Source organism: Corvus moneduloides, chromosome 14 (genome assembly GCF_009650955.1).
Source record: "Corvus moneduloides isolate bCorMon1 chromosome 14, bCorMon1.pri, whole genome shotgun sequence".
Taxonomy (NCBI): domain Eukaryota; kingdom Metazoa; phylum Chordata; class Aves; order Passeriformes; family Corvidae; genus Corvus; species Corvus moneduloides.
In genome coordinates, this window is record NC_045489.1 from 14,584,555 (window position 1) to 14,596,562 (window position 12,008).

Consider the following 12,008-nt stretch of genomic DNA (forward strand, 5'->3'; position numbering starts at 1 on the left):
CTATATTCCTCCTGATTCCTACTTCAGTTTTCCGGATTACATTGCTCTGTTTTTCACGTTTATTAGTGGTGGTTTCTACAGAAATTACTGGCAGTAATGACAGGATGTGAAGTTTACAGCACGTAGGGAGATAAAACAGTGGTCTTACAGAAGGCAGCCTAATTAGAGTGGACCTTCTCCTCAAGACAAGAAACCACTACAACCAAACTTTATTTAGCTTGGATTTTATTTTTTACAGGTTGTGTGAGGCATCTTCACTCATGAATACAATAAATTTATGCTATTGTTCAACAATACCAGGTTCTGAGACCTCTGCTACTGTTCAGTGTAATAATATCTGTTGTCAATACACTAAAACATAGACTTAAAATGTTTTCATTTACATTCCATTCTATTTAGTTTTTTAGTTCACTATTTTTCCTCCTAGGTTTCCATACAAATACATTTAAGAGATAGAACACCTGCTATGATAAAAGCATGAGGGAAGTCTTTGGTGGTGAATCATACAACTGAGAAAGGAGGATTATGGGAGTTGCATATGGACACAAAAAGGAAAGAACGCTAGACACAAGACTAGAACATACTGTGAACCATTCTAAAATCTTTCTTTTAACAGTGAGCAATATGGTGTATTCAACCTGCTATTGAACAACTATTCAGGAATTCTGTAATATTTCCCAGAAATGCAAAGTATGCTTTGGAAGGATGTAAAGGAGTAAGAAGACAAAGGAGACAGTACTGTGGGAACAGTCTTGGAGTTGTGGACTGTGTCAGAACCAGCAGTAATGTGAAGTTAGCACAAGATTCAGACACTCCTAATTCTTTTGTACCTATGGTCCTTTGGCTAGATATGAAAGAAACTAGTCCTAGAAAGCATTATTTTGCTCTAAGTGGTTTTATTTATTTATTTTTTTTAAATATCACGGCTTAAAAATACAGTAGTCTAACAAAATCAAGATAAGATTTTGGCCTTTTTTTCTTTAACTTATTTGGAAAATAATGAATGAAACATTTCTTCCTCCTTGTAGGAAATATTTTTTACTAAGAAAACCTGTTTCTGAAGTGCATTGAAGCATACAGAAGAAATAATTTCTGTAATAGGCCAAACTAGCTTTGCTTTGATGTAATATTTTCCTTTAAGGAAAATCATAAAAAGACTAATGTATACATATTCATTAAAAACTCTCTGACTACGTAGTTCCTTGGTGGATTGTCCGTGCTTTAAGATAATCTAAAGCTCACAGCTTTGCATCAGAAAAGCAGAGATTTCTCTCTGATTAACCCCCACAATTTTCTTAAACTGCAGGTGAATATACCCTGACAGATACTTTGCTGGATGGATGATTCTGTGTTAAACTGTATTTTAAAGCAAAAGACATCTCACAGCTGATTGCTGATGTTGAGCAGGACTGGTAGGGATAAACTGTTAGAACAAGTTGATGCTGCAGAGCAAGCAAACCTGTTCCATTTTATTTACTTTTACATGATGGGATTGTACAGTGAAAGTTAATGATTAAAGCATGAAGAAAATTCAGCTCATTTTTTTTAGGTTTGTGTATGTTGGAATATTTAGAATTTTATGTAATGCTAGGCAGAAGTGACTTGAAGTATAGCTTTGGCAAACTTTGAATAGCTTGATGTGTGTAACAGAGATACCGTAGTCATATTTCAACTAGACATGGAATGGGAGGTTTAAAATTGGGGAGGTTTCTTTGGTTTGGGGTTTTTTTTTTTTTTTTTTTTGTGGTCTTTTGTTTTCTTTTCTTTTTTTTTACTTAGACCTCATCAGAGACAGAAAAAACAGCCAGGCAGCAGTAGTAGTTCGCTGTAGTTCGCTATATTTCATGATTTTAATGCTCCTGACTGAGATCACTTTTGTCACAGATTGTGTTTTTCAGTGGCTTAGTCTGTATAACAATATGTTCAGATTTTTAACAGTAATCAGGCACTCAGTGCTTATAGGATCTGAGTACTTAATATGTTTTAAAAGTACCACATTCACTCTGTGTTTCAGTTTCACTTTGTAAAGCTGAGATAATGTTATTCCTCTTCTTTACAAGGATACTGGGAGATAAATGCATTAAATGCTGCAATGTGCTTGGGACTAATGCTAATCTTAGGTGTCTAATACAGTCTAGTAAACTAAGTACCTAATATGTCTAGATGTTCTCATCTTGCAGAAATTGCTTGGGTAAAACTTAGCATAATATGAATTATCTTTGTAAATAAGATGAAGGTTTAGGTGCTGATACAAATAACAATACCGTGGACTCCAAATGACTTGAATGAACTTTGATTCAGGTCCATTAAAATTTGTCATGAGCAATTTTCAACACTCGGGTTCTGAAAAATTAATTTTTGTTCTGGTTGTGTCTTGTGTTATGAATAATCTTGGTTTTTTTTGGTAGGACTGTTATGTGCCTGGGAAGATTTGAGTTTTATATTTATATAGCTCTAATGACCGTGACCATTTCTGTTCAGGTCAAAGGAATTAGGTTTCTGAGGCAGTAAATATCACCACTATTAAAGGCAGTCATTCATCCATTTACAAGCTGTCAAGTGGTACAACAGATAACTTGCTATTACCCTTCCTGTGTTAGGAGAATCAGCAAATGTTTATTCCCTCCAATGTTTGCTCCCCCCAGTGCTGCTCTGTTAACCCCTTTCACCTGCTCTCTCTACCCATTGCATATTGTCATGAATGGAGTGAAGCACTCCCCTTGAGACAGAAGCAGCAGTAAACCTTGATGTAAAACAGTGAGGTAACAAAATTAGATGGTAAATGTGAGAGTGCTTTAACAAGGTACACTTGACTATTTGCTGCCTAAAGGACGAGGTCAGAAGAAGCTGTCAGGGAGACCCTCCCATTGAGTCATGAGGTTCAGGAAGGACCACCTTGCTTTCTAAACTCCTTCTCAGACTGCAGCTGGATCCAGTCCTAGGCTCAGACTTGATCAATGGTTTCTGTTCAGAGGAGTTTATGTGCACAGTCAATCCTTTGTATCACTTAGCTAAGATTTCAAACATTACTAAGCTATTGATCACTTACTGAGGCTCTGTTGTGGCAAGGAATATTTCAGCCTTGAGGGGTAACCTTGAGAGGGGTCCCTACTCAAGGGGAGCTCCTGGAGTGCAGCCACTGCCATGCGGGAGAGCTCAGTGGGCCCTGGGCTGTCCACTATTTATAGTAAAATGATTGACTCATGGTGATATTTGCATCGTGGCAAGACGTCTGGGTCACCGTTCCAGACAGCCCTTGGCTGCCCTGAAGCCATCTGTCCCCAGAGTCCCCAGGATGCAGGCGCCAGAGCCCCACTGGTTGTTAGGGCAGGGAGGGGGACAGCACACGTCACACAACCAGCAAATTAAACATACAGCCTGTGTAGGGAAAATGCAGTGATATCCCGGGATAGGGATGTGCTGTCCTGGACACTGTGTTCTTGGTCAAATTGGTGTGGGTGTCTGCCTGCAATGCCACCAAATCAAACCATTTTGTACTACCAGCAAAGTTATCCACTGGAATCTTTTGGTTTGAAGCACTTCCAAAGGCTCTACAGAGATCATTGTGATCCTGTTTAGAGGGTTTATTTTGGAAACAGTATCTGTGCAAGCAAAACAATTAATTCTCATTGAACTAAAAACTCTTGCAGGAATCGGAAAGAAATCTTACAAAATTTCATTGTGAAGTTGAGTCTTAAAATATACTTCAGTCAGTATTATGCATGGTATTTCAAGGGATAGTACTGAGAATTTTTGACAAATTGTAACTTTCTGAACCTTATTTTTTAATGGAATGTCCATGATGGTTCATATGGCTCTGAGTGCCATAGCAAGGAGCATAAATTGAGGCAGGTCCTCGTTTAAGAATTCAACCCCTCCAAATGAGTTCAAGTGATTTTTAGATATAGACAAAAAATTTTAATTCAATAGTTTCATTAGCAGCATTCCAGTAAGTACTAGAAATAATTTTATTTTCAAACTAAATCTGTGGAAATGAACAAAGCTCATAAAATGAAGACATATTACTCATATTTAAAGTGAAATTCTTTAACTATTCTAAGGACAAGCAAGATAAAATGTCTGAGTGAGTTTAATCTTTGATTTATTGAGGCAAAATTAGGATTCTTTACATTGTAATGTTAATACAGCCAAAATTTAAATAGTTACCTTAAACATTTATTATGACTGCTGTATCTTTTAGATAAAAACCATTAATTTTAAGTGCCAACAATATAAGATAGGAAAGTGTGGACACTTCTGGCTAAGGAAAAGATGATTCTAAAACTCAATCACTTGTAATGTGTAGAGGAAAGTGCAAATTAAATTTTTATCTGAAACATTAGTGATTGCAACAATCTCCGTTTTCATTCACCAATACTAGGTACGTGGTATTGATTCCTCTTTAAATTGGAGGAAATAGAGGCTGAGGGAACTGAGAAGCAACTGAGTTAACTGGGGTTATTTAGACTGGAGGAAAGGAGGCTTGTGGGGACCTCAAAACTCTCTACAAATGCCTGTAGTCAGGGGAGGATCGGTCTTCCCTTAGGTAGTGAGCAATAGGACAAGAGGAAGGATGTGCCAGTGAAGGCTTAGACTGGATATCAGCAAAAATTTCTTCACTGAAAGGGTGCTCAAGCATTGGAATGGGCTGCCCAAGGAAATGGTGGAATCACTACCCCTGGAAGTTTTCAAAAAGTGTATAGATGAGGTGCTTGGGGACATGGTTAGTGGTGGACCTGGCAGTGTTGATTTAATGGTTGGGCTCAGAGATCTTAGAGGTCTTTTCCAGCCATAGTAAATATATGATTCTCTTATCTTTAATTAAAGTAAACCCACTGTCATTTTGACAGTTATAGCAGGACACATTTTACCCCATTTACTGCATTCAATAGAAATTGTGTTTTTAGTGTGCCTGGTTTTTGTTGTGATATTCACCAATACAGTTCATAGGTCCTCTTTCTCTTGAAGATTTTTACGACTCATTTATGTTTGTTTTCAATGACAAGCCCTGTCTTACTGAAAGGATTGGAATAAAACTGAATTCCCAAGTAAACCAGAACTGCAAAATACATCCTTCTTAGACACATCGCAGGTATTTCTTCTATACAATCTACACAAGAGAGTGGCTCACATCTGTAATAAATTCAGCTGGGATGGCCTCTGGGTAAGGGAGCTGTCCTGCCTTTTGATTTTGACTGTGTACTTAGACATATTTTGGCCATAGACACACAACTGGAAATAAGAATGTGGCTGAACTGCCTGAGATGTAGCAGTAGTCTGGATATGAATATGCATCACAGTGTGGAGGCTCATGATCCTGTCCAAGGAGCTGCCAGTACACTGGGATGAGGAGCCACATGCTCTTTGTGGTACATTCCATGTGAGCATTTCCTATCACCTTGTGTCCTCTTGTATCAGGTGTCTGGTAACTCAAACTTCACATAAATGGCAAAGATAGAATAGGAAAATATCTTCCATGGCTTCAGCTTCTTTTTACTACTGTGTTTTGGTCCCAGGTTAAATCAATGAAAACAATACAATAATAAGCTATATCTTTAAGTTTCCAATTGAATTGCTATCTGAAAGAATTCATAAGCTCCATTTTGTTTGTCCAAGTGTCCTTTTCAATGGCTGTGGCTTCTAAACGTGTGGCAGTGGAAATGTATCTTATTAATGTTCTCCTGCCACTAGCAATGAGCGTTAATTAGAGCTGGATCTGGCTTAGTCTCTCCCTGGATTATTTAGGATAGTAAGAGCTCTGCTGAATGGATGTTTGTACAATCCATCTTTTAATTCACTCTCTGAGGTAGAAGACTATTCAGAGTAAGGTTTGTAATTGTTCCAGAGTGCATTTGATAGCATCAACAATAATCTCTCATTTTATTAAGCAAAAAGTTTTCTTCCCCAGAATAGATTTATTGCCCACACTTACTAAAAGGAAATAATAGCTTGTAATTATGGTCAGTGTTTTTTTATTTGGTGGCTTTGTCGATAGCAGTATTTTATGTTTGATATTTTAGCATAATATTTTGATGGAAACAGCATATTTTCTGTAAAGAGTAATGGGTGAAATAATGGGTAAATATAATTTTTATCTTGTCAAATTGTATGATAGAGTCCTTTTTGACACTTTGCTACTTTTCAGTAGCACTTCATCTTTGCTTTGTCTCTGCTTTATAAAGAGTTAAACATAGTAGTCTGACCCTTTCTAAGCAATACCAAATTATGAATAGGTCATCATTTGTGTGCCTGGCATTCTCACGTGCTGGATAGATACCCTCGTAGATGGATAATTGGTCAGATGTCTCTGGTCAAGAAGACCCATGAAATTACATGTGTTTTCCTTTACTTTTAGAGACAGGCAATTATTTGATTACCAAAGAATTGGGTAATAAAGCTCCCAAAGTCTCCACTGGGATCAGATTTTACCCACATGACATTTTTTGATGTTTTTCTGGAGGAAGTGGCTGGACTGTAAATGTGTGCTAGCATAGCTTATCCAGTTGAGTCAATCCTATGGGACCTAGAGATAAATGCATTAGACCATTATGACAGGAGACTTCTTATTTTGCAGGCTTTTAAAATGATCCTTGATTAGGACTACCTTGCAGGACTGTAATGCAAATAAAATAATCAACATTATTTTTTAAGTTTTAGGCTAAACAACTGTAGCATTGAAGGTAGATGTTTTGTTTCTAATGTCTAATGTAATATTTCTTCTTACAGAAAAAAGAAATCTGTTATTCATGTGTGTCTTTTCCTCAGCCAATAAGTTTCAGTTAAAGGCAGCTGATGTTTGGACCTGTGTTTTTTAAAACTTCCCTTGCTAATTAATGAAAACTCTTTCCCCATTCATTTTGACTTAAAACCTGAGTTATGGTACAAGGAACCTGTAACCCAGTTAATTTTTAAGTATAAGGAAATGGTTTACATTGCACATTTTTTTGTTAAAAGACTCAAAAGAGAAAATCAGCTAAATTTTGATTCCTAAGCATGTACATCTAGGCAAATCCAAGAGTCTGAGTACTGAAATAGTTATAAATTGTTTTAAAGTGCACCAGGTCTGATATTCAGATACAAAAAAAATTGCCTTGTCATGTTTGAAATACATTCCTCCTTCAAGTATTACGAACAAAGTGCTCCTCTGCAGTTTGTTTATATGTTCTAAAACTTCCCTCCCTCATTGTTCCCCCGTCTTTCACAGTCCTGACTTTGGCAGTGTTGTAACTCTTCATTCACGTGCACTGTGCAGAAGCGGGGACACAGCAGTGACACAGAATCTTAGACAGGTTCTCTTTAATGTGAGTTTAAACTAATGCAGTTCACAGGTTAGGCCAACTCTGTGGCCTTGTTAAAGGCAACTATCCTTAAGAGGATTTGATTTCCTCCTCCACTCCTTACACTTGCACACAATGGGATTTGCCATCCCATTTTTTTGCTGTTTAGTTTTGCTCAGGCTTTTCTTCTCACAGACTTTGGGATCATCCCCTCCTGCAGCTCGCGGACTGGAACAGTGCATGGGTTTTGGAGTCTGCAACCAGGGATGTCTCAAAACTTTGTCTATGCACAGCCTCTGAGACACATCAGGGTGGAGCAAGTGGACAATGAGGTTCTTGCACTCTGCAGAGATATTTTTTGACTTGATGAAGGGAATCTTCTGTTGTTTCTGAACCTGGAGCATTTCCTTGACATTGGAGCTATCAAATGGCTGTGAAGCATAGAGCATTGCATACAGGATAATGCCCAGGCTCCACATGTCAGAAATCCTGGGGTCACAAGGAACGTGCTCGAGCAGTTCAGGGGCTGAGTAGGCAAGAGACCCACAGAAGGTGCTGCTGAGAATGGTTTTCCCATTTCCATCCCGAGTCAAGGGTTTTGAAAAGCCAAAGTCTGACAGCTTGAAGTTAAGATTGTTGTCGAGAAGGATATTGTCACATTTCAGGTCCCTGTGGGCAAAGTCCAAGTCATGGCAATGCTTGATGGCAGAGGCCAGCTGCTGGAACTTGGTGCGAGCGACGCTCTCGTCCATCGGACCCTGGCTAGTGAGGTAGTTCAGGAGGCTTCCCTTTTCCCCCAGCTCCATCACGATGTACACTTTCCCAGCTGATGTCTCAAAAATCTCATAGGTTTCGATGATTGAGGGGTGCTGCAGGTTCATCAAAGCCTCCATTTCCCTGGGGAGAAATTTTTTCAGGACATTCTGAGAAATTTTCTTCTTGTCAATGATCTTGATGGCCACTTTGCGTTTCAGGCGGTGGCTGTAGGCAGCTTTCACTTTGCCGTAGGAGCCTTCTCCAAGGGTGTCACCAAGGCTGTAGCCCTTCTTTTTAAGCACCACAGCATCCATCCTGGGAGAGCTGCAGGGATCTGCCCCAGCGGGAGCTGCTGTGCATCCTGTGCTGGTAGGCTGTGCTCCACGCCTGATGGTGGCTGCCAGGGGCACTGCTGGGCTGGGTGTGTGGGTGGTTACTGTGTGATCTCATGAACAGTTGCCCTGGAAGGATCTTTCTGTGATTTCATGGAACTACTCTGTGACATCATGGAGGCCAAAACTTAGCACGGAGTCACTGGCTGCTCTGTGCTGTCACTGGTGGTCGACCCTGCGCATTGCAATCAGAAAATGGAGATCATTTCTCAAACATATATTTTGCTTTTTAAGACTTTCAGAGTAGGAAGACAGTTTTTATATCTTAGTTTTGTAATGCTGTTTTTCAGTTGTGCTGTTACTGTACATCATTACTACAATATACTGTGGATTTTTGGCGGATCTCAGGAGAATAACAAAAACCATGTGAGAACTGAGACTTTGTGGAGCAGTGCATTCAAAAACCCTTTTCGTTTTTTTTTTTTTTTTTTTTTTTTGTGGTATGATAGATCCTGATTTCTTAATAAGTACTGTTTGTTGAGTTTGATTGCAATAACGGGTGACTGACCTGAGTCTTCCAGGGAGTACCAGGGAGTCCCACCAGTTCAGTATTGTTTTATGTCAGTATTGTTATGAGCATTCTGGAAGTCTTTTCCTTATTTCAGAAGACAATAATTCTATGGAAATTCAGAATAGTCACTGCAGATAATCTCCCTGTACATGCAGCTTTCTTTCCTTGCTTTTAGCACTTAGTGCTAGTAAACTTCCCAAGAAATTGTAGAGAAAAGTTAATTTTTATCAGCCACAATACCATTGCAGAGTACAGCCACAGAAGCAGATTAAAGAAATGAAAATCACAGAAAACTGCAATCACTTTCAGTAATAATAATTTTGTAGTTCTGTTGTTTGATTATAGGTAAAATACCCTGAGTTGCTTTCAAATTGATGGCATTCCTTTAAACTGAGGATTTTATTCTTGAGTGACTAAAGTTACTACAAATGTGAACAAACCAGAAAGTTAAACTGTAAGTTTGGAATGATAGTAGTTCTCAAGGGATTAAACCTTTTTTTTTTTTCCATGTTAAGTGGTGTATGTTCTTATTGCATCAAGTCTTTTGTTTTAAGGAGGATTTGTAGTAGATATTTAGCACATGCTGCTCTGCATGTTTTTGTTTCAGTCTTTCAACAGCCACAAATGAAGGGAAAATTTTTGGAGAAGGGGAAAAGAGCAACTCCCTGATGTTATTCCAGAGCAAATTTTCTTAAGGGCATGGAAGTTACAATAATTTCAAATAACAGGTTTAACTATTCAGTATCATGCCTCTGTCTGTCCTGAGGGTGCAGCCAATATCTGAACTGGGAGAGGGAAGGCATATATTATTGTGATGACATTGGAAAGAACAAAGAAGAAGAAAAGTCTTTAAAATACACGCAAGAATGCATAAAGATTTACAGTGGGCTATTACATGTAGTTGTTTCCAGGACATTAATTTAATTGGTTCTTTTCAAGTGTAAATAAAAATGTGGCCTTGTATTAAATGTTGGATAGTCTCATATCAGCTACTCATGCTTAAAACCACTCCAACTTTTACTGTAGATGGCTTATCTTCATGTCTGCCTGTTAATTCTTTAGGAAATCTGTCTTGCATCTAGACATTTTTATATTTGGTGCAAGGTACCCAAAATGTATCATGTGTGCTCTACCTGATGTTTGTGTATCTTCTTATAGACATTCTTTTGAAATTTATACAAAGGGATGCAGAAAAACAGTAATTTTACTGAAATTGTTAAGCAGTGATTTCCACCAGACCTGTGTGATAGTATTAACAGTACTACTACAGTTTTTTCTTACAGTAATTTAAGGGAATGATCATGTTTTTATGGGAATGCTCACATTTTTACTATTAGTATAAATTAAGACAAAATTGAGTGTCAAATCCAAGTGCATCAACTTACACATAATTTTTTTGAGTAATTGACTGCTGGTGTTGTCACAGGCAGTGGGTCTGGAGAGTGGTAGGTATTTGTTCCCTGCTCTGTATGATCAGTCATAATGTCACCATGGAACCAATGGATTAAGAGAGAGGATCTATATTCAGCAAAGCAGTTAATTCCTCCAATGCTAAATGTGCTTAAACTTAATCAAAATCTAAGTGAGAAGTCAGATCTATTATCAGTGAAACACATTTTTTTTCTCTGTTGGTGTTAATTTAAGGTTCTCTTTAGCTAAAGCAGCTTATTGGTGTTTAATTAGAATTTTGAATAATACTTAGAATCATCAATATTAACAAATTTACCAAAATTATACAGAGTTTTTTTCTGGTGCCCATCTGTGTCAGTTGCAAATGTAATAGACTCAGGGCTTTAATAATGCAAATTAAATTTTCCAGTGAGAGAAATGCCAATATAGGCCAAGAATTCATTCTGAATCCAAAGGGGAAAGAGCAAACTATTAGTTCATTACATCTGGCAGAAGCAATTCAGTAGTTTCCTCTTTAGTTACTTAAGTTATATTTGGTCTTAAATAACAAAGGAAACCAACCTTTCCTGTACATGTTGTGCACATGGAGTTGTTGGAATCTTCATCCCTCAGACAGACCTGGTAGTCTGTTGCTTTCTTTATTCTTCCTGCTCTGCTGTCATCCTCTTTCATAAACCTCTTAGGTCGGGTGATGGAGAGGGAGAGCACTGAAATCCCCACTGCATCAGTGTGGCCCAAGTGTACCAGCAGTATCTCAAAAATCAGATGCTTAACACTGGATCAGGGATTGGTACAATAGGAACCGTATGGCACACTGACAGTGGGGAGAATAGCTAGAAGGCAGACACATTTTAAGCCCTGGATGAGTATTCCTTGCATGCTAAATCTTCTGCCTAGAGATATTTTTTATAGTTGTACAGCACCATTTTATAAAAGCTGGGTACCTGGAGCACATTTTTTTCTTGAATAGAATTCATTATGGAAGACAAGGGTCCAAAGCTGCCAGGACCTCACCCCCACACCACCTTAAGTTCCTTTTTTAAAAAACACTTCTATTTTTTTCTCTTTTTTTGCATCAGATATCTACCTTTGAAGTTTAGTGATTATGCTGATAATACATTTTTAAAATAATATTTGTGCTGGTTTTGGCTGGGGTAGAGTAAATTTTCTTCATAGTAGCTGGTATTGGCCTATGTTTTGGCTTCTGTTGCTAATTCAGGGCTGGTTTTGTTATCACTGAGCAGCATTTACCCAGAGCCAAGACCTTTCCTGCTCCTCACCCGCCCCACCAGAGAGAGGCTGGGGGGCACAAGGAGCTGGGAGGGGACACAGCCAGGACAGCCGACCCCAACTGACCCAGGGGATATCCCAGACCATATGGCACCACGCTCAGCATATAAAGCTGGGGAGGAGGAGCAAGGGGGGGCATTTGGAGTGATGGTGTTTGTCTTCCCAAGTCACCATTACAGGTGATGGAGCCCTGCTGTCCTGGGGATGCTGAACACCTGCCTGCCCTGGGAAGTGGGGAATGAATCCCTTGGTTCACCTTGCTTGTGCACATGGCGTTTGCTTCACCTGTTAAACTGCCTTTATCTCAATCCATGTGGTTTTTTTTATTCACTCCCCAGCCTACCAGGGTAAAGTGAGTGAGAGGCTGTGTGG

The 12,008-nt window shown here is 38.7% G+C and overlaps 1 protein-coding gene across 1 annotated transcript; it reads right to left on the minus strand.

The window, feature by feature from the left end:
• Window positions 1–208: 208 nt before the first annotated feature.
• On the minus strand, window positions 209–11,280 carry LOC116451190 (testis-specific serine/threonine-protein kinase 2-like). The gene has a single exon (XM_032124364.1). It carries the CDS (start codon window positions 8,345–8,347, stop codon window positions 7,352–7,354), a length of 996 nt encoding a protein of 331 aa, XP_031980255.1. The 5' UTR covers window positions 8,348–11,280; the 3' UTR covers window positions 209–7,351.
• Window positions 11,281–12,008: the final 728 nt, after the last annotated feature.